Source organism: Pholcus phalangioides, unplaced genomic scaffold (assembly GCF_987345545.1).
Source record: "Pholcus phalangioides strain wild (caught in Gottingen) unplaced genomic scaffold, Ppha-v1.0 ptg000003l_1, whole genome shotgun sequence".
Taxonomy (NCBI): Eukaryota; Metazoa; Arthropoda; class Arachnida; order Araneae; family Pholcidae; genus Pholcus; species Pholcus phalangioides.
Window position 1 is genome coordinate 23,850,575 of NW_028301596.1, and position 24,618 is coordinate 23,875,192.

At 39.0% G+C, this 24,618-nt stretch overlaps 1 protein-coding gene across 3 annotated transcripts in view; it reads right to left on the reverse strand.

Annotated features, from left to right (window-relative positions):
* The window catches only part of LOC149088330 (ATP-dependent translocase ABCB1-like), a 532,351-nt gene that overhangs the window by 47,606 nt on the left and 460,127 nt on the right, over positions 1-24,618 (reverse strand). For all 3 annotated transcript variants that reach the window (XM_089247148.1, XM_089247163.1, XM_089247155.1), the window contains exon 24: positions 3,513-3,669. In XM_089247148.1, coding sequence (XP_089103274.1) covers positions 3,513-3,669 — 157 coding nt within the window. The remainder of the gene's footprint in view (positions 1-3,512; positions 3,670-24,618) is intronic.

The window sequence follows — 24,618 nt, forward strand, 5'->3', positions numbered from 1 at the left end:
GCCCACCTTCTTGAAGTTTGACCGCACACTTTCGTATTCATCTAGCTTGTCAGCTAGGATTGACGGAGATATGAAAGAGGCCCATTCGTCCACGAAATGGTCACGTATATCGCCGGGAACTCGTCGTTTTAGTTGGTCAGTAATGGCAAGGCTCTTCAGTTTCTCGAAGTCACCAACGTCCAGACCCCGGATCCACTCTTCGAAGAAATTCGATATTTCGAAGACAAATTCTCGCCATGATTTCGCCGGGTTGCGTTGATGTTTGGTGAATTTTTGCCGGAAATGTTCTGGACTTAATTTGAATTTCCTAAGGAGGATCTCCTTAATGTACTCATAATCATCAAACTTCTCTTCCGATTCTCGGGCGATTAATTGGGTTATGTCTGACGGCAATAAGGTCAGCAAAGCCGACACCCAGTTTCTTTTGTCCACCCCGATCCTATTCGCCTGGCGTTCAAATATTATGAGAAATAAGGCGATGTCATCCTCCTTGGCGTCAAATTTTGGAACAAGCCTCGTCAGTTCCGTACTGAATGAGGTTAAATTCTGTCGTCCATTTGTGGACGCGTTCGTCCTTTCCATCTCCAGGCGGAGTTTTTCCATTCGAAAGAGGTGTTCTCGTTCTTCACGCATCCTCCCTTCAGCTAGGTCACGCTCTTCTCGTGCTTCCCTGTCTCCCTTGATGACAGCTAACTGCTCTCGGACGAACTCCTCGTCATAGCCGTCACATTTGAGGATGCTATTCCTCAAGTCCAATATGTTCGATCCGTCCTTGACCACCAGACCCAACTCCTCTGCCAAAACCACCAAATCACCCCTCCTTGCACGCCCGAGATATGCCATGTTGCTTGGTATATCGTTTTTTGGTGTTTTTTTTTTCGCTTATAAATGTTCACACTTAGTCTACGTGTATACGTCCACCGTCATATGTTAATGACTAATCATTCGTAAAAAAAAAATATATACATATATAGATAGATATATGCTCAATAATACTGACGTATTTCAAACAAACCCAAAAAAAAAAAAATAATAATAAAATCGTACATTCAAAGATAATTGTAAAAAAAAAATTAGTATGTGCGATAATACTGCTGTTCAAAAAAAAAAAAAAAAAAAAAATCACATTCTCAATAATAAACTGACGTTTCAAAAAAAAGATATCATTTTCTGAGCGAATAATACTGACGTATCTTTCCAAGAAAAAAAAAATCAGTACTCGCGTAATTACCGCCGTTTCAATACACAACAGAGCAATGATGCTCTCACTTGATAAACAACAGAGCAATGATGCTCTCACTTATATCACTAGAGCTGATGCTCGCCACACGAACCGCCGGAGCAATGATGCTCGTCAACTATGCCGCTGGAGCTGATGCTCGCTGAATACGTCACTGGAGCTGATGCTCACTGAATACGCCACTGGAGCTGATGCTCACTGAATACGCCACTGGAGCTGATGCTCGCTCAATACGCCACTGGAGCTGATGCTCGCCACCTACGCTGCTGGAGCTGATGCTCGCTGAATACACCACTGGAGCTGATGCTCGCTGAATACGTCACTGGAGCTGATGCTCACTGAATACGCCACTGGAGCTGATGCTCACTGAATACGCCACTGGAGCTGATGCTCGCTCAATACGCCACTGGAGCTGATGCTCGCCACCTACGCTGCTGGAGCTGATGCTCGCTGAATACACCACTGGAGCTGATGCTCGCTGAATACGCCACTGGAGCTGATGCTCGCTGAATACGCCACTGGAGCTGATGCTCGCCACCTACGCCTCTGGAGCAATGATGCTCGCTGAATACGTCACTGGAGCTGATGCTCGCCACCTACGCCTCTGGAGCAATGATGCTCGCTGAATACGCCACTGGAGCTGATGCTCGCCACCTTACGCCTCTGGAGCAATGATGCTCGTCAACTATGCCGCTGGAGCTGATGCTCACTGAATACGCCACTGGAGCTGATGCTCGCTGAATACGTCGCTGGAGCTGATGCTCGCCACCTACGCCTCTGGAGCAATGATGCTCGTCAACTATGCCGCTGGAGCTGATGCTCGCCACCTATGCCACTGGAGTTGATGCTCGCTGAATACGTCACTGGAGCTGATGCTCGCTGAATACGTCACTGGAGCTGATGCTCGCTGCCTACGCCTCTGGAGCAATGATGCTCGCTGAATACGCCACTGGAGCTGATGCTCGCCACCTACGCCTCTGGAACTGCTGGTCGTTGAATACACCACTTGAACTGATGCTCGCTGAATATGCCATTGGAGCTGATGCTCGCTACATACGCCTCTGGAGCAAATGATGCTCTTCACCTTTCAACTGCAGAGCAATGGTGCCCTCAGGAACCACCCGTCATCAGCAGTCCATGCTTTCTCTTTCTCATAGCTTGACAATGGAGGAACGCTGTGGCCATTTTGCCCTTCTTCATAAGTGTTATTCTTCAAAATGTTCCCCCGATTTTTTTTTTCAGTTCTAAATCCTACCGACTGCGCCAGTAACGATCCTCCCTCTTCGTGGTCGAGTAACTGAACACGTACTCATTGATGAGTCGTCTTTCAAAACAATAATCATATTTATTTTGATTAAGGAGGATAGAGAAAAGTGCTACACGACGAGCACATCACACCTTACCACACCACACCCATCATAATAATAATCAGGAAAAAAGACCCCAGGGGGAGCGTTTCTCTTTTCTTCTCTCTGTGGCTCCCGCGCTATATTTTTCAGGGTAGTTTTTCCCTCTTTTGCTTCTTCGTTTAGCAGCTTCCCTGACGATTCGTCCCGGAACCTTACTATGATGATCACTGAAAATTATGAAGTTGTGTCCCAGAGATCACCAGTGATCCAATGCTTGTAGTGACAAGATAAAACACAATCAAAACTTAACAATTCAATATATACGACAGAAATATAACGAGAAGGAAGACACATGTTTATACAAATCGGTGGTATAATTCCAACTAAGTTTTTCTTTTTAACAATCATCAGGAGCATGAGCAGGGTGCGCCATCTACATGGATAAGAATGCACTACAGTGTTAATGTTACTATATTCCATTCATTGTTGAATGATGCCAATCAGTTATTTTTTGCCCCCTTTTATTTTTTATCCTTAAAAAAATTATAAATGATGCAAATAATTGTTTGCATTGTGTATAATTTTCAAAAAAAAAAAAGAGAGAAAGAAAAAGGGGATTTTTTTTTTTAATTTATTTATTTTTCAGTTCAACGCATCTCAAAGAATTCACTGCATCTTCTTCATGAAGTACTGGTTTGTACTCCTGACAGGTATTTGATGAGAACTCATCTGGGACTTATCTTGCCCTTCTCCCTCCAATACTTTCAGTAACTTTATGCTAATGAACATTGGTAACAATTTATCAACAGTATATTTTTCAAGTTTTTTTCCTCATAGTTGAGAACTTTACTACACAGAAAAAATTATGTTTTGCTTAAAATAAAAATGATAGGTATGAAGTGTTTTAGGAAGAAGTTACTTACTAGTACAGCTCCATTTGTTGAGAAAGCATCTATTTTAGTTCTCAAATCCAGCAATTCAAAAATCCTCATAGCTCCAACTTTAGCTTTTTGGTAATCTGGTGCAAAAGCAACAGCTTGGCCAACCATCATCGTACCCAGTATGACAGCCTCAAGGATTCTGTCAAAAAATAGTTTAAAACCTCAATGAGAATCATAAAGTGTGAACTATATTTTAGAATCTAGGCATTTCTCACTATATTTTGATATACTTTTTTATGCCGTGTGTGTAAGTGTTACACACATACATTACTTAGACAAAAAGTTTTACAAGAAGTATGTCTGAAAAATACCTAGTGGGACTTCTTTAAAAATTTTTTTTTTTCTAATGCTTATTTAAAGCAGTATTTCGAGTGACCAACAACTCACCACAGGGTTGGTAAAAAAAAGTTTTTTAAAAAAAAAACCAAAAAACAAAAAACCGGGTTTTTTGGTTTAAACCGGTTTTTTGTTTTAAATAGTATTAACATTAAAAACAATAAAATTTCTGAAAAATCATTCAAACTTCTAATAATTAATTAAAATAAAATATTTATTAATGTAATTAACACTATTCCCATATTAATTAATCAATAAATATTTCTTACATTTTAACAAAAATCAGCTTTTGCAATTTAATTATTTTTGCAACTCAATGGATCACTGTGTGTTTGAAAATTCTTTTAATGTTATTATTAATCATATAATATATAAAGGTTTTTTTCTCCAGTTACTTTCAGTATACTTAATTAGGAAGCTATTTTGCAAAAACTAATAAAAATTAGGTGAATATAATGTATTTAATGAAGCATAAATAATGCAGATTAATTAGCAATGATTTACGATATACAGGGTGATTATAACTAAGGTTCTGATTTCAAAACACTGTAAAAAAAGAACGATTGTCAGAATGACTTGAAAATTGACATGAATATTCCTGAAGAAATGGAATTTTATTTGGTAAAGGAAAAAAAAATACTTAAAAATATAAAATTAATGACATCCAACACGTGGGAAATTTGCTTGCAGAACAGAAACGATAGCAGTCTTGGCAAAATGATAATTATAGCATTTCACGATTTCATAATTAATGGAAACATCACAAAAAAACGAAGTAATCAAACAACTACAAATTACTCAAGAAATGTTAAATATGTTGTCCACCATGTTCTGGATATGAGGTGAAAGCACAAAAATTCTTGTTCAACAACAGAGTATGCCATGGTCATGATGTGGATGCGCTTGCAATTCACCTTTATTGAACCAACCAACCTCTCTCCCCCCCCCTCCCACATTAATATTCCCGAGGAACTGCTAACATATAGGGGATGCGCTGGAGATTGCAATTCACCAAAGTTTGCAATCTGACCACTGCTCATAACATTTTGTGGCACACCCCACGCCAGAAGTTGCAAGGGTTAAGTTGCATCCTGTTATTGTCAAAATGGGTCTTCAGCAGCTGCTTTGCTGGTATTGCAATGTGCAAGAAGTTGTTCTATACACACACTGATGCTGTGGAAGTGCCGAAATGATGTGTTTGCACAAAATAGATTATACTGCTGGCCAAATGTACAGCATCATCCACTTGCACATTTTGCACTTCCTTTTGCAAAAGAAACTTCCATTGCTCCAGGAGTATCCATGCAAATTTTCAAGTCATTCTGACCAGTTTTTATTGTATAGTTTTGGAATCAAAACTTAAATTATAATCACCCTGTATATAGCTGATTATTTTCCATAAATCTGTTACTACTATCCAGTAGAACCTTTAATTAACTGGGCTTAACCATGAAAGTATAAAAAAAAAACAACTATTGAATATTAAGAATGGGAGATATACAGTAGATGTGCTACTTCTCATGGGAAAGAAAATGACAATGTATGTGAAGGTAATGTAACTACTAGTAAACTAGTCTTTGTCCTTTAAGGACAGCTGGTGTCTTTATTGGAATACAAGACCACCTGTGTGTGTGTGTGTGTGTGTGTGCCCCTAGCATGATGGTGACACTACTGTTGCTGCTTTTTTGTGAAGGGAAAAAGAAACCCTGTGAGATATGTAATACACCACTACATTTAGATGTGTGATGCAATCCTTATTCATGAATTTGCTGAAGATGGAGCATCAGAATGTAGCCAAAGGTTAGAAAATGTGGCAAGAATGAGAAATTTTGGCTTCTGTATATAGCTTTAAATAACTAAGATATTTCATACGAAAAAAAAATATATATTCTGGCCACTTTTATGGGACTTTTTGAAAAAAAAACACTTATAAAATCTTATGTCATTTAAAGATATACGATCAGAATGCGTAGCCGGTCAATTTGTCGCAATCAACTTGTCGCGCTCAACTCGTCGCGCATCAATTTGTCGCAGTGCCAATTCGTCGCGGTACAAATTCGTCGCAGAGCCAATTCGTCGCGATACAAATTCGTCGCGGTACAAATTCGTCGCGATACAAATTCGTCGCGATACAAATTCGTCGCGGTACAAATTCGTCGCGATACAAATTCGTCGCGGTACAAATTCGTCGCAGAGCCAATTCGTCGCGGTACAAATTCGTCGCAGAGCCAATTCGTCGCGGTACAAATTCGTCGCAGTGACAATTTGTCGTGTAACCAATTCGTCGGGACGTCAATTTATCGCAGATTCAACTCGTCACGCGATCTGTATGTAGGTTTTTTTGTCTCATACGTGAAAAAATAAACATGAAGAAAAGTTTTTTTCCATCAAGAAATGCACACAGTTTACTAAATTTTTTTTTTTGTCATTTCGAAAAAAATCATCGAAATTACATCGAAATTAAAATTACAATTGATATTAATGTTTTATTATTTAATTATTGTAAATGTTAAAAAAATCATTTTTTCTATGATAAAATTTTAAAATTCTGTAAAAAAATGTCGGTGTTTATGATATTCCCCAAATTACAGTACAGCGGAGGCTGTCTTTAAGTGTAAACTTGTATCTGTCCCATGTGGAATCGAGACTCCCACCAACATTAACCACTACAGTATCTCCACAAGAACCTGAAATAATTAATAATTTAATTTAATTAATATTTCATTTTCACCGGATAAGCCACACTTGTCGCTTTCTCTCGAGATTTGCATTACTCGTAGCGAGGGGAGTTGGGGCGCACACCGAGATGATAAATTGCGATCACATACATTTTCAAAATTTAATTTGCACCGGATAAGTTGCTCAAGTTAAAAACTCAAAAAATCCAACCAATAAAGTTCATAGGTTACATTCGAGCAAATGCAACCGATAATCTTATTGGTTGAATTTTTCAAGTTTTATAAAAGGACTTTTAGAACACTTTCATAGTGTAATGCTAGCCTTAGATATATTGTCGGTAAAAAATTCCTCAAAGATGTATTCCCTACATGGCAGATACATATTCAATAGTGAATTAGGGCCATTCAAGTATTACGTGAGCAGATTTTCAGCCATTTTTGACCCCCTCCCCCTTGTCAGCAAAAATCAGCAAAACACTGACCCCCATCCCCTCCCCCGTCAGCAAACTTTCACCAGAAGCTTAGAATATTTCATATCTTCAAAAAGGGGTGGTTGATGACGTAAGCGACCTTCAACCCCCCCCCCCGCCATCAAAAGTCAACAAATCCGAAACTCCCTCCCCGATCCTGACGTAATACTTGAATGACCCCTTAGGCAAATTGTGCTTTGGGATGGGCATTGATCCTAATTTATCATCTTGGTGTGTTCCCGCAACACCCCTCGCTGCGAGAAATGGAGATCCCGCCAGAAAGCGGGAGTGCGGCTTATACGGTGAAAATTTAATTTTGAAAATTTATTTTATCGTAATTTATCATCTTGGTGTGTTCGCCCAACGCCCCTCGCTGCGAGAAATGGAGATCCCGCCAGAAAGCGGGAGTGCGGCTTATACGGTGAAAATTTAATTTTGAAAATTTATTTTATCGTAATTTATCATCTTGGTGTGTTCGCCCAACGCCCCTCGCTGCGAGAAATGGAGATCCCGCCAGAAAGCGGGAGTGCGGCTTATACGGTGAAAATTTAATTTTGAAAATTTATTTGATCGGCGTACTGACTCTGCGACAAATTTGTACCGCGACGAACTGATTCTGCGACAAATTCGTACCGCGACGAACTGATTCTGCGACAAATTTGTACCGCGACGAACTGACTCTGCGACAAATTTGTACCGCGACGAAATGAGTCTGCGACAAATTTTCACCGCGACGAACTGACTCTGCGACAAATTTGTACCGCGACGAACTGACTCTGCGACAAATTTGTACCGCGACGAGTTTGTAGCACGACGAATTGACGCTGCGACAAATTGATTGCGACGAATTGTCGTGCGACAAGTTGATCGCGACGAATTGACCTAGACCCATCAGAATGTACCCCAAGGATATAAAATGTGGTAAAAATGAAACATTTTGGCTAATAATAAACCAATATGATATTTTTCAAGGAAAAAAATGATATTTAGGCCACTTTTATTTGATTTTTTGAAAAAAAAACACTTGGTTAAAACCATGGTTTAAACCAAACAACCCTGACTCACCATAAACAAACTTTCTCCACCACTGTCTTTCGCAAACCGTTTGCTGTTTCTCTATCCCCTCACAACCTCTCTGTGCATCCTCCGGTACAAAAGTATGCCTCATTCTACACATACATGAAGCGAGCCATTAATATCTGCTATTCACCGACGTTACTCGATGCTGAGCTGAACCGTAGCTCTTTCATTGATAATCTACACAACAAACTGATTAAAAACACTTCCAAAACCAAGCCTAAACCTGAACACAAAAACTTGATCATTTTGCCTTTCTTCCCAAAAACCAGCCATCGCTAAAATCCTTCGAAACTACAATTTTTCTGTGGTTTTCACCCCCGTCAATAAACTTCGTTTCTCTCAACTAAAAGATCCCATTGGCACACTCAACAACTGGGGCATCTACAGCATTTCATGCCAATGCGGATTATCATATATAGGTCAAACTAAACGTGCCCTAAAATACCGTTTAAATGAGCATAGAAGATACGTAAGCAACCAAGACCACTGCTCATCCATAGCCCAACACTGCTGGTCCTTTGACCATAAATTTGACTTCTCTTCTGCCAAAATCATCCAAAAATGCCTCTCACCGTCTGACTTGGATTTCTTTGAATCATTCCACATCAACAAAAACCAGTTGGTCAATGACCTATCTAGCACACCACCCTTCTCAAAAATCTGGCAACAGTTTCTACAATAATTATTATTCTCCATCAGCATCACTATCATGTTCTTGGTTGCGATTGGCTCCACCATTTTTCTTTTTTCCATCCTCTTACCCTACTCTTTTGTTGCCAGTTCATTTTGAATTTGACTCTTGTCTATAACAGCGAATAACTCCCGCTATAAAAAGCTTTTCAATATTTTTCTTTCTTCTTTGTTTCTGCTACTGATGAAGGAACTTCATATAGTTCCGAAACGCGCATAGCCGTGTTCGTTTTGGAATTTTGGGTATATGCAAACATCAATTATTCAATTGTATTAAGCAGTATTATGTTGTACGAAGGTGGCAACACTTCAAGGGAATGACAACATGCTGGGAAAGAGTTGTAAATATTGTTACGTAATAAATTAGTTAAGAATTATCATTCAGCTCATGATTCACTACAGAAACGGCTCATAAAATACAATAAAGTTGGCGACGAGTGAAAAAAAAAATCGGAAATGGCAGACATAGACGATCTAGTAACCGTTTTAAATAAATTTGTCTTAAAGCTAAACGAAACTCCTCCAGCACCTTTAACCGCCATCAATGTGAAAACGCTTCTTCAGTCCCAATCTATCTTGTTTGAATGCTACGATGAAGCTAATGAAAGTTTCGGTGAATATGTACAAACCACTCGAAAACTACTTCCAGCTCAAAGGACTCACGGATTCAACAGCAGACATCGCCGAAGCCAAGAAAATGGTGTTAATCAACTGTCTCGGATCTAAATACTATCACCTGCTTTCCAGTCTAACTTCACCAGATCTCCCTTCATCGAAGACTTACAATGACCTGCTAAAAATCTTGAAAGATCATCTCTGCAAAAGGGTAAACATCCGACGGAGCAACACAAGTTTCTTTGCTGCACACAACACCCAGGTGAGCCGATTTCGTTAAAAGAACTTTCGAAAACCGCCAAATTCAAATCTAGTTGTGGAAATGCTGAGTGCTCAAAATCTGTCATCAACCTCATGCTACGTGCTCAATTTATACGAGGATTACAAGATGCTGAAATCCGTGAAGGAATTCTACAACAAGCTGAACTGACGTTTGACAAAACACTCAAAGTCACATTAGCGATTGAAGCTTCGAAAATAAAGAACTCTACAAGAGTAATTACGGTTCCAGCGTGAATAAAATTGTGCAATGTAATAACAGCGGGAGTTTGCGACGTAAATCGACTCCACATCGACGCGACAGATTGGCAAGTCGAAAGCGAAACTTTGGGTTATAAAACGCGTGTCTCCATTGCGGAAAAAGCAACTACCAGACTCAAAACTGTCGAATGAAACACAAGCTTTCATGCCAGATTTGCTTCAAAAAAGGTCATATCCAGAGCCCTATTTATGTTTTTGCCGCCTGAGGGCTATACAAATTTTGCCGCCCCCCCCCCTCCCATGTCAGTCTAGCTTTTTATGGGTCAGGAATTTCAGTAATGTTTCAAGGGATTGTATGGTTAATAATATAATACAATATAAAATAAAAAAATTAACTTTTTATATCTGTGCCCAAAAACCGAATTAAAATTTTTTTGCCGTGCCTCTTCTGATGCCAAGAGAAGTAGAGAAATATCCACATTTCCAAGTGCAATATTCGTAGAGATATCTGAATTCAAAAATCGGCGAAAATTTGGGAAAAAGGCATTGTCCGTTAGTTTTTGCTGCTTTTTTTCCAATTTTCCTCCTATTTTCGAATTCAAAAATACATATATCTCAGTGAATACTTAGAAACAAGGAAATTCTTATTAGTTAAACTGCTTTTGTTTCTTTCATTTCGGTTTGTTTCCCTGTGCTACTTCTATATTGAAAGCTACATAATAAAAAAATATAATAATACATACAAAGACTACGTAAAAAATTCTTTGAAAAGTTAATGTAGTACAGTGGAATTTCGGTTAACGAGATTAATTCGTTCCACTAACATGCTCGTTATCCGAATTGTTCGTTATGCGAATCAAACTTCCCCATAGGAAATATTCAAAACTCGGATAATTCGTTCCACAATTGGCCATTCTGTCAAGGTGGAAAAGTCATAGCACACTTTCCCCCCTCTTTTGACATATGACAGAGTTTTTGAAATCGAGAGTTATTCATATCATATTTATGTGTCATATTTTTGTGTCAAATAGTAGATGTGTCATGTGTTTTGTGTTGTAAGAAAATTCGTTTGTTGTCCTTTTTCAGTTGGGAAAACGAGTAGGTTACACACCTATTTTTTGTACACACGGTATGTGTTTTCGAAATTTTTGATTTTCCACACGATCCCGATATCGTAGACTTTGATTTTTCTAAATTAATCCCCTGGAAATTTTGCTCCGTGGTGTCAACAGTGAACCGATTTTGAGGCATCTTTGTTGGAAAAATTAAGAGTTTGTAAAAATTTAAATTTGTTCCAGGATAGTAAGGCAGGAGATGTCCATTTTTCGAACTTTCGTTTCCGATCTCGAAGGTGACGTGGAGAGAATATTTTTTTTGTTTATTTTTGCAGAGGGAAACACACAAAATTACCGCTTTTCGTGTTTGAAACTTTTTGCAACGTCATCAGAATTTTTCTGGAGGATGAGACATACATGCTGAACTATTTTTTGGAGTCATTAATTAAGTAATTCATTAGTAATTTTTTTTTTTTTTAATGGAAACTCACACACGTGCTGTTGATATTTGTTAACGTTGAATTTGGATAATAATTCTGATTGGAAAATATTTAGATATTTCAAGAAAGTGTATTCTATGCATCTTGTCATCTTGCATGATTGTCATCTTGAATTTAAAATTGTGTGTTAATTAATTTTCTTAATTTTCTTTGTCATATGACGAAATTCTTTCTGTATCATTAATTATGCGTCGAAGTATCTCGTGTGACCTATCATTGGAACGCGGAATTAATTTCCCATCTAACGGTAAAATTTGTTTTGTATTTTTTTAATGATGTGTGTACGTAATTAAGCGTTTTCCTTTTTGTATAACATTTAGTGCATTGTCCTTGGGATCAGAAGAGTCTCCCCGTAGAAAGAAAGTTTCGTTCAGGGCGTTATTTTTGTCCGGATTTTAGACTTGCCCTTTCACCTTAATTGGTCAAAAGTGATGTCGTAAAAATTTATGCCACGAATCAAAGTGTGCGCATTTTCGAAGCCACGCCTACTTTTAAATTTACTTATACCCTCGAAACGTCGGTGGGTTGGTCATTTCTTTGGTTAGTTATTGGTCAGTCTTGGTTCAGTCTTCCGTGTTTTCTCCTATCTTGGATAGGCCGCCTGTTTCCCGATGCCCCTCGAACTTGACTCAAGATCCAAGAACTGTGGCAGGAACACTGACCCCTGGGTGGCAGAACGTCGAGTCACTCGGAATTCGTGAGTATGTGAGGTATTTTCCTCTTTGTTTTCTCTCTCATTCACCATTTTTTTTGAGTTCGTGGCGGTGATCTGGAAATTTGTAAAGTTTTGTTAATATCATGATTTCTTTGAGGTTAGATCAAACCCCCCCCCCCCCGTTGAATTTTTCAGTTAAGTAGAAATTTCTTTAATGTGTCTTAATTCTAATGATCGCTATGACAATGCACATTTTCGGGATTATTTTAATACGTTTGTTTCGCTGTTTAAAGTAAAGGTTTGTTAAATGTTGATGTTGGAAAAGCATTTTTTTTCTGCAATAAGAGACTTTTGAATTTGCTCAATGTCAGTTTTGAAGTATTTTAAGTGATGCTGCTGTATTGTTAAAATATCTCTTGAGGAAGAAAAGTAATTAAAATTTAATTATCTCAAATATTATAAATGTGTATGTGCGACTTGTAGTAATTTGGTTCTTTTTACTTGTTTACATGTGGTAAATCTTAATTAAGATGGAACACTAGCACTCCCCGTAGATAAGGGTTATTTTGTGGTCAAGGTAACCACGCTCTGTATGCCCTATTTGAATCATTGGCCTAGCTGTTGAAAGATATTCATATAAGGAGCAAAATGGTCATAGTTCTCGTAAATAATATTGTATTGGTAAAATATATCTTTTGGGAAGAACACACCATAATAAATTGGTGCCGTTCCCATTCAATTGGAGTGCTCAGTGCAACACACTATAAGCTAACAAGGTTTCTCTTTTGTTTGTTGAAATGCATCCAGTTTGTCAATGTGTCAAGCAAGTCACACACAAAAAAAAAAAAAAAAATTAATTTGAAAGTATATAATATATATGTGTATATATATTTTGGGAGTTGGAGCATTTGTCATTTTGTTGTAACAGTTGAAATACATGATACAAGGTATTGTTGATCGAATCATTTAGGAGTGACCTCTTTCACTTTTTTTTTTTCTGCATCTCATTGATTTCTTTTGAGTGACACACATACATTGACCATGGCACAAGCACAAGATACACAAGCTCTGTGGCCTATTCTCATGGGTGCTTATAATAATTTGCCCATATTTTCTGGCACAGCTGAACCCTCAGCTCGTGAACTGTTTCGTTGCATTGACAATGCTGCTGCATTGGCAGGTTGGAATGCCCCACAGAAAAATCAACTTGTACTGCAGAAGTGTGCAGGCAAAGTGGCCTCACACTTGCGTGAAAATGAGTACAGAGTATCTCAGCTTACCTACGATCAATTGAAAGAGTACTTAATTGAGTGTTTCAATGCTCATGTCACTCCTGAACACACATTAGCACAGCTCACTAGTTCAGTCCAACAGGATGATGAAAAAGTGAAAGACTTTGCAGACAGATTGGAAGCTCTTTTTCGTAAAGCAGTGCCAGTCACTGAAGGTGAGGATGAATCTGTCACGACCTTGAGGAATTCACTCCTCCTTTCTAGATTTACTCATGGTGTCAACCCCACACTTGGACAGTTGATGGCGACACAAGGTCCCACCACATTTCAAGCTGCAGTGCAGATCGCTCACCGAATTGAGTCGGTGACTAACATGACAAATCTCACAGCTTGGGCTGCCGTAGCTTCACAAACCACACCTCAACCATCTCTTCCACAAGTGCAGTCGCACGTCCTTAGTGTCACACAGTGTTGATTCAGACATGCTAGTGTCACTTATGGATAAGGTACAGTCACTTGAAAAGTAATTGAAAGAATTGTCACTTTCAACTCAGGCTAGTGTACCAACTACTCGTTCACGTTCACCAAATTTTCATTCGTCTACTCAAAGTGCTCAACCACAAAACTTGCAGTCACATAATGTACCCTACAGTGACACTCGTAAGCATCCAGTTACATGCTTTTATTGTGGACATCGTGGCCATGTTGTTAGAGAATGCCGCAAAAGGTTGAGAGACCAGTCTAACACTTACTCACATGGACACTCTTTTCGTAACCAGTCATTTCATCGTCCACAATTTTCACGTCCTAACCAGAATCATCCTGTCAGAAGCTTGCACTCCACACGTAATGAGAATACACAGTTACAACAACATGAAACTAGGCCTACATCACCAAAAACCACAAATGAAAACAATGCACGCTCCTCTTCTCCAAGAAGGGTCACTTTTCAAGACAATGTGCAGACAAATGAAGAGACTGTAGACTGTTCTGAGTCGGACAAATCACTGCCAGTTGTTGATGTCACAGTGGATGGTCGTAAACTCCCATGTCTCGTTGATTCAGGTGCTTCGCTCACTCTGATTTCTCATGTTTGGTGTCGAAACAATCAATTGACTCATAAGTACACACATATAACGCCTGTTGCCATTAAAGGTGTATCCGGAGAGACACTTAAAATTCAAGACACTATCACTCTTTCTTTCCAAATTTTGGACAAAACAGTAGAGCAGACATTTTTTGTTATTCCTGCTAGTTCGTCACAGTTGTATTAAGCTCTCTTAGGAGTTGACTTCTTAACTAAGCACAAGGCTCACTTCACGTTTTCTTCAAATGGTATGATACTGACATTCCTAGACTCTAAACAAGAATGGTCAACTACACACAGAATAGCATATGGTAGGTCAACCAAACAAGTCAAAATTCCTCCACACTCTGAGATATTCATTCCCATTGTTGTCAAACCTCGTGTGTCATCAAATCTTCTGGTATTTGAGGGAAATCGTTCGCTTGTCCAGGTATTTCATGTGGCGAATGCTGTTTATGAGTCTCTTCCAGATAACAAGTACTTACTCAAGGTAGTCAACCCTTCCTCTCAGGAAGCTTTGGTTGAACAAGGCACGAAAATTGCTAAAGTGGAACCACTTTCAGTTGCACACTCAGTCACACATGACATATGCTCGTCTGGTGAAGAAAATTTTTGTGACACTTTCTCTTCTTTTTCTGACATTGATTTATCTCACTTGTCACATGTAAACAAAACAAAACTTGAAAATTTAATTCTTGAATTCAAGGACGTTTTTGCCAGTTCAGTATCAGAGTTAGGCTCTTGTGACACACTGTTACACCGCATCTTCCTTGAAGATGACATTCCAGTTCGACAACGTCCATACAAGGTCCCATACAAGTTGAAAAATGAGCTTCAGTCACAAATAAATGAACTACTCGAAGCTGACATAATTCAGCCTTGTTCTTCACCATACTCAGCACCAGTAGTTTTGGTTCGAAAATCAGATGGATCGTACAGATTGTGTTGTGACATGAGGAAATTAAACACAAAAACAATTACAGACTCGTATCCTCTTCCAAACATGACTGAATTGCTAGACATGCTCGCAGGATCACTTGTCTTTTCTTCTTTGGACCTATGCTCAGGGTTTTACCAAATGCAAATACACCCTGACGACATGCATAAGTCAGCTTTCATCACAGACCAAGGCTTGTATGAATGGAAGCGTGTTCCTTTTGGGTTGAGAAATTCCCCGAACAGTTTCCAACGTCTCATGGAGATAGTTTTGTCTGGCCTAAAACCACTTAACATAGCAACATACGTAGATGATATCATTGTCGCAAGTAAGACATTAGATGAAAACTTGGATAAGTTACGTATAGTTTTCTCGAGACTCAGAAACCACAACTTGAAACTCAAACCTAAGAAATGTCATTTCCTCCAAGATTCGATCACTTATCTTGGTTTTGTGGTAAAAAGTGGATTTGTTACACCCGATCCTAAGAAGGTTTTGCCACTGGAGCGTAGTTTGACCAGGCCTGTTAACAAAAAAAAGGTCAGAGCATTTCTCGGTTTAACTTCCTTTTACCGTCCTTTCATACCTAATTACACACATGTTGCTATGCCACTTATTGAGCTAACGAAACGTGACACTCAATTTGTTTGGACTGAAAAAGCTCAAAATTCTTTTAACACATTGAGGAAGTCAATAATTTCGTCTCCTTGTCTTAAACTCCCAGAACCAAACAAATCGTGGTTCCTTTACACAGACGCCTCGTCTGAAGCAGTAGGTGCAGTCCTCATGCAGGATGATGAGAAAGGTATCCGTCACCCAGTTGCTTTTGCTTCACGCAAACTTAAGCCAGCAGAGGTTAAGTACAGTACAGTAGAGCGTGAACTTCTTGCCCTAGTCTTTGCTACTTCTTACTTCAGACAGTACCTCTACCAAGAACATTTTGTGATTTATTGTGATCAGGCTAGCATATCCAATGTTTTGAAATTGAAAGACCCACACTCAAGAATTGCCAGATGGTTGATGTTGCTCCAGCAGTATAATTACACCGTTATACATAAACCAGGTCGTCAGAATACTACAGCAGATTTTCTCTCCAGAGAAGCTTTTCCAGTATCCTCGATGCAGACCATGGCTGTTTCGAATCACACTGAAGACTCTCTTCGTCAACTCCAAGAGTCAGATCCGTTCTGTTCCCAATTTTCTGGCTCTGATGGTAACTTTGAAGCTAAGCCTGATGTATCCCCAAAATATAAGAATTTAACTTTCCTTCTAGTGGGCAAACTTCTTCATGTTCATTCAGCTGATGTACCTGAAAGACTCAGACTCGTTGTACCAGATTCCTTGATCACAGAAATTATCCGGTTGTCTCATGACGTACCTTCCTCAGCGCACCAGGGTTTTGCTAAGACTCTTGCCAGACTGAGACAGTCCTACTGGTTTCCTCACATGTACTCATTGTTGAAAACATACATCTCATCTTGTCACGCATTCCAACAATCAAGAGCACACCGCGCTCAAGACAAATCACAGATGCTGAGAGTTCCAGTCACGTCTCGTCCGTATCAAAGAATAGCGATGGATTGTGTTGGGCCATTGCCACAAACTTCAGCTGGAAACACTTACATAGTTGTTATCTCCGACTATTTCACTCGTTGGCCAGAAGCTTTCGCTGTTCCAAACATAAGGTCAGAAGTCATAGCACAAGTCTTGATTCGATACATTGCTACTCATGGTATCCCAGAAGAGATCATCACTGACCGTGGTGCAAATTTCCTCTCTAAGGTTATGACTGACGTCTATTCTACCCTTGGAATCAAGAAAATTACTACTCACGCTTATCATCCCCAAGCTGATGGTGTTCTCGAACGCTTAAATGGAACTTTGATCAAGTCTCTTTCTCACTTAGTAAATGACACGCACACTAACTGGGATATCCATCTCTCATGGGCTCTAATGGCTCATAGATCAGTACCACATTGTTCCACTGGTTATTCTCCCGCATTCTTGTTGTCCGGTCATGAAATTAGAGTACCAGCAAACATGCTCTACAATGGTCAAGTTCCTTCTTACACACATTAGTTATGCACAGCACCTTCACGACACCTTTTCAAAGTCCTTTGAAGTGGTTAAAAAGAATCTTCGTGTTGCAGCAGAAACCCAGGAGTCGAATCGTTCAGTGAAAGTAGTTGACAAAAACATACAGGTTGGAGACCACATATACCTTTTCACTCCTAAAGTGCCACCTCACCTTTCGAAGAAATTTTTTAAGAAAAACACAGGACGCCTCAAAATCGGTTCACTGTTGACACCAAGGAGCAAAATTTCCAGGGGATTAATTTAGAAAAATCAAAGTCTACGATATCGGGATCGTGTGGAAAATCAAAAATTTCGAAAACACATACCGTGTGTACAAAAAATAGGTGTGTAACCTACTAGTTTTCCCAACTGAAAAAGGACAAAACGAATTTTCTTACAACACAAAACACATGACACATCTACTATTTGACACAAAAATATGACACATCTACTATTTGACACAAAAATATGACACATAAATATGATATGAATAACTCTCGATTTCAAAAACTCTGTCGTATGTCAAAAGAGGGGGAAAAGTGTGCTATGACTTTTCCACCTTGACAATTCACATAAAAATGACTAACAAAAAATGCATTCTATCGATAATTAAACACATTCATAAGTATACACAATGCAATAAACTATACGTAATACAAACAACACCATAAATACGTACCATACGATGTTTACAAATTAACTTCCTCTAAACCAGCGGTTCTCAACCTTTTTTGACTCGCGGAGCCCTTTTAAGTGAAAAATTCTATGATGGAGCCCCATAGGCTAATTCTTTAATTATTCATCGAAGTTACTGTTTATTTTTATCATTTAAAAATATTTATAATTATTATTTTTTTAATTTTATTGGTTTTTTTATTTTCCTCGAGCTGCCGCGGAGCCCCTGAAGAGTGCACAAGGAGCACCGGTTGAGAACCGCTGCTCTAAACGATGAGAGAGGGAGGAGGACTATCGTTTAGGGCGATTTACAGATTCACTGTTGTTTGCAAACTTATTCTTTTTGCGTGACTTTCAAAAAGAACTTTATCCAATAACACTTGCTTTTTGCCTCTTTTTTAGGATTTCTCGGAAATGATAAATTGCAGTGTTCTCTCGTTGGAGAGATTGAACATTGCTACAGCTTTATTTGGATGGTTCTTTTCTACAAAGTTTTGCACAGATTCTCACATTCTACACATCTCTTCAATCTCATTTTATGTGAGGGACTCCTCCTTACAAAATCTCCTCCCAAGCATAAAATCTCTTCCACAAGTAGTGGCTCTTGTTCATGAGCTAGCCCCCATATATATAAAATCACGTTCAATAATACAATCAACACACAATTTTTTTTCCGAGCAGAACTAAAAAAAAAAAAACTTCAGGTGAACATACGCATCGCTGCTATGTTACTTCTAGTTTCATATCATAAATATTCACACTCCCACGTGTGTTAATTTTCCGACTGAGGCATGCTTATCGGCATGGCCCCCACATAGAGGGGGCTGACAGGGCTCTAGCCCTGGGGCCCGGGACGATTATCATCATTTTTTTGCTTTTTCATGCTATAAATTAACTACAGAAGGGGCCCTGCTACAGGATGTGGGGGCCATGCTTACCAGAGACCATAGGGAAGAATATTACCTTAAATTGCTTAACATGTATGTGGGCGAAAGCGAAAAACATCAGCTCCGTTGTGATAACGTAGAAATAAATAAAAAAAACCACATCTTAATATGAACAGTAGCTCGTTTTAACTGAGTCAAAATTTGCCCAAAATTTATTCTCGTTATGCGAATTGTTCGTTAACTGAAGTTTCACTGTATTTAAAAGGTTAGAATAATAAATATTTCATAGATTTTCTCTTATTATACCGAAATCCATTTTTGTGAAAACTTTTTACATGACAGTCAAAACTGAGCCACGTTTAAAACCAATGACCAAAAATGCATCATGAAATACATCGTGGTTTCCAAAACTTGGTATGTTCATACGTTTCCAGACAATTTTCCAAAATTTCAATTCCACTGGTCTGAATAATCAAATTTATTATACACTCATTGCCATAAAAATTTGCGCACAAAGAAATAATTGTGGGATCGAAACGAAAGTTGGCCTGAAGGTACATGTCGGGCAGATATGCAAATGATTAGAAATGCAGAGTGATTGCGCATTGCGTAATGCCACTAGAGGGCATTGAACTTCGTTCTCCTTGGAGTATAAAACAGGTAAGCAGAGCTTGCTGGAGTGTATTTAATCGTTTGCAAAGGAAATGCTGAGGTAGACATGCCGTTACGCCGCCGTCGAAGACCATATGAGCAGTTGTCAGAGTTCGATAGGGGAAGAATCATCGGGATGATGGAAGCTGGGTGGTCAGCTCGGCGAGTAGCTCGTCAACTAGGCCATTCTGATTTTACTGTGAGGAGGTGTTGGGACCAGTGGACAGAAGAGACGTCATTTACATGGCAACCAGGTTCAGGACGCCCTCGACAGACCAGTCGTTGAGAAGACCGTCACATCATCCGAAACACACGTGTAGAGCCAACTGCCTCATTGGCCGCTATCCAGACACAGGCAGCAGATTCACTACGGGCCCCTGTGTCTTCCCGAACCATCGCAAGGCGCCTGGCTGAAGGACATCTGGTATCGCGGCACCCATTACGTGTGCTGCCAATGACACCCACCCACCAACGCCTCTGTTTGGAGCGGTGTCGAGCCCGACAGGATTGGACTGCAACGGAATGGAACCAGGTCGTCTTCAGCGACGAATCGAGATTCAACTTGAGCAGTGATGACAATCGTGTTCGTGTGTGGAGGCCCCGTGGTGAACGCTTCAATTCTGCCTTCGCTTTACAGCGACACACCGCTCCCACAGCTGGTGTCATGGTATGGGGTGCCATTGCTTACGATACCCTAATATTGATCCATGGCACAATGACAGACCAGCGGTACGTCCATAACATCCTTCAGCCACATGTGTTGCCACTCATAGCAGGGCTCCCAGGAGCCATTTTTCAACAAGACAATGCTAGGCCACACACAGCAAGGATGTCACAAGACTGCCTCCGCCACATTACCACCCTTCCCTGGCCTGCTCTATCCCCAGATTTGTCACCAATCGAGCATATCTGGGATCATTTGGGACGGCAAGTTGAACACCCTACGAGTTTGGTCGAACTAGAGGCGCATTTACAGCAACTGTGGAACGAGATGTCTCAGGACATCATACAGAACTTGTATGCCTCAATGCCCACTCGTATCGCATCTTGCATTCGCGCTAGAGGGGGTCCAACAGAGTACTAAAACTTCTGTTCATCTGTACTTTTTTCTGCAATAAATGATCCTTTTTCTTGGATTTTCTAATCACTTACTTATATCAACGTAGTACTTACATGTGTAAAATTTCGTTTCATTTTGATGACTTCTTCTGGGTGCGCAAATTTTTATGGCAATGAGTGTATAAACTGATTCTAAATATGTATTAATTTACCGAGTGGTAATCAATAATTTTTATTAGAATTAAAAACGAAATGAGCAATATGCAATATATATTTTATTGTGGTATTTTATTTCCATAATTCGTTGCGTTTTTTTTCATAGCGATACATGTAGTTTAATACAACACAGTACTTCTCTGGATAATCACCACATGAACGAATGTGTCGCTGTATCGGACAAAAAAGAACCATCAATATATGACATTTTGTTTATGAACCATAAGGCCCACATCCTCTGCGCATTTCCGATACAAAATTTATTTAATGCTTATTTTTAATTTCGGAAATGCTTGCTAAATGCTCAGTAGTGCTTCTAAATTTTAAAAATGATATTGGGTTAATTGACAGTTAACTATCATGTGATGCAGTAGGCCAATCTCTTGGAAATTGTGTTTTTTCAAACGAAAATGTATACGTATGAGTCGCATCTCTCTCGATGCAAGGACCAGCAGTCTCTAAAATCACGTTTTTCAAAACGTAAGCAATGACATACTCGTTCCATGAAATAAGGGGATTAATATAACATGACAATTAAAATACTGTGCATATGTAAAAGACACTTTGTCCATTTTCATCAATATGAGATAAAGCTATTAATTTGTTGTATTTTCGTTGAAACACTTTAAACGGCTCTCTTGAAAAATTTCCCTTTTGGCACATGGTGCCAATTATCTCCGATATACAGAAATAGTTCAAACTGCAAATGTAAACTGTTCATCTGTCGTGTTTGTTACACATCTGAAAAGCAAGTAAGACAGGACAATAAAGATTGCAGAGAAACAATTTAATTGTTGTCCCTGTATTAAGACCAGGATGTGAGTCAACTTCATGGGGTTTTGCAATCAAAATGACACTAAAATACAATAAATATTTTTTTTTTACTTTAATTTCTTAAACAAGCACTAGCTCAAACTTTTTTCAGTTTGTCGATGTATCGTATAAAAAAATATGAGTCTTACGCCTTATTGAATACACGTATTACAGAGGATTCCTCCAGGGATTTCAAATTACCTAAGATTGAATTGTGGCGATTGTTCATAAATTATCATTTAAAGAAACTCTCACAAACTACAAAAAGTATGAACTTATCAGAAATGAGTAGCTATATTTAATATTCACTCACTTTGTTTTTGTCAGGAAAGTGTAGAATGAAGAGGAGTATTTTCCGTTTTGTTGGTAATCCTGCGTTTATAATTGAATGTTGCGTGTTTTGTAATACTGTATACAATTCATAAAAATGTGGATTCTGCCAAGCTCCACATTTGTCCCCCCCCTTTTTTTTCAGGAAAACGTCACATGAGGAGAGCTGTCCTTATAGGGCCAGTAAACGAAATCGCTTGACCCCGCCTACCATTCTGTACCATGATTTCTTTATATTTCAATTAGTGATTGCAAAAAGATGTTCTTTGTTAACCAGCTTCATCCCATTTCGGTTCCCAAACAAGTTTAAAAAAAATCGTATTGTGTAATCGAATTCGTCCATTAGATTTATAGCCACTAAACACGTGTTTCTATCCCCCCCCCCCAGATTTTCTCTCTCCTTCTTTCTATACTCCAAAATTCGCCGCCCCTCTGAATTTGCCACCCTGGGCTATAGGCCGCTTAGCACCCCCTGTAAATACACTACTGGTCATATCAGTAGAGTATGTATAACAGAGCTTTTCTGAAAAATGAAATCGGATCTGAAGGAAATAGCGTTCAATATGTGGAAAACCCAGATCACTTTCAAGTAAGCCAAATTGTTGATATATGCACTAACACTGCTGAAAAAGATGATAGCATATTTACAGTCATTCAATTAAATGGGAAAAATTGACGTTTTGAATGTGACTCTGGTAGTCGTGTGAGCATCATGAACATAAGTGACTACACCCGCTTAAACCTAAATCTTTCAATCCTGAAAACAAATATATTTTTCCGAAGTTATACAGGTGAAATTTTCAAACCCATCAGATGTGTCAAAGAGACTGTATGCTGCAATGCTAAATCCAGTGAAGAAGAATTATACCTTGTCAATTTGAAGAGAGAACCTATCCTTGGTCGAAATTAGATATCAACATAAATGACATTCATGATTCCACAAGTGTCAAGAATAAACCTGTGTGTGTGCTGTAAAAAGATCTGTTCCTAGTATTGTCAATGAATACTCTGACGTTTTTGAACAAACAGTGGGCAAGATTCCAGATTATACATGCTCCCTAAAATTGCGGAATGATGCCAAACCAGTGTTTGTTAAACCACGTCCAGCACCATATGCTTTGCGTGAAAAAGTTGAAAAAGAACTGGATAACTTGTGTGATCAAAGGATCATAGATAAAGTGGATCATTCAGAATGGGGAACTCCACTTGTCATCGTGCCAAAATCTGATGGTTCCATAACACTTTGTGCTGATTACAAGGTGACTGTAATTAAACAACTTCATGATGCCAGACACCCAATACCCAAGATTGAAGATATATTCAACAAGCTACGTGGTGCACCTTGGACATCCATAAAGCATATTTGCATTTAGCAGTCGATAAAGACAGTGCGAAAGTTCAAACGATCTGCACACATCGAGGTACCTATTTGGCAAAAAGATTGGTTTTTGGCATTAAAACGGCACCGAATGAATTTCATTTTTTCATGGATCAGTTTGTTCAAGATTTAGATGGAGTAACTGCATATTTTGATGATTTAGTTATACAAGGCAAGACTTATGAGGAATGCACAACACACTTGCTGTATGTTTTAGGTAAATTAGGAAAATATAATTTGCATGTAAATATCAACAAATGTAAATTTTTTGAAAAAGTGTAGAATACCTTGGACACGTGATAACTTCTAAAGGACTGAGCAACATCGGTGGAGATAGATTCGGCAGTTTGGGGGGGGCACGTTCATTATTTCTGGGAGGGGGGCACGATGATGATGATGCCAATTCATATATGCATATATACATTAAATCAGTCAACTTCACCTTTGACGCTGCCCCCCCCCCCCCACCCCGTATCTCCGCTCATGCTGAACAAATCTCCAGCTAAGATTCAAGCTATTCAAGAAGCACCCAGACCAAAAGATGTTGACAAATTGAGACAGTTTTTGGGCTTAGTTATGTATTACTCGAAATTCATCACGAGTGCATCAAGGTTACTTCATCCACTAAACAATCTTCTCAAAAAAAGTATTCCGTTCAACTGGACAGCTGATTGTGAAGCAGCATGAATAAAAATCAAGTCTGAAATTACTAGTGACCAAGTCCTCATACCATTTACTCCAGACTTTCCAGTGACTTTGGCTACTGATGCTAGTCCATATGGTCTATCCGGAATATTATCACATATTATGCCTGATGGAAGTCCTATTGCATTCGCTTCAAGATCACTAACAGCCGCTGAGAAAAATTACAGCCAGCTCGATCGAGAAGCTACAGCTGTATATTGGGCATGCAGAAAGTTCTATGATTGCATCTTCAGTCCAAAATTCACATTGGTAGTGGACAATAAACCAATGATGACTCTCTTGCATCCATGAAAAAAACTTCCAGCATTGCCAGCTACAAGAATGTTGCGGTATGCATATTTACTTTCCAACTTCGACTATGACATTAAACATCGAAAATCATCTGAACATGCAAATGTAGACATTGACAGATGTACAAGTCAACACTGTTGATGATGAATATATCCTGCAAGCATCAGTGATCAGACACATATCCACAGACAC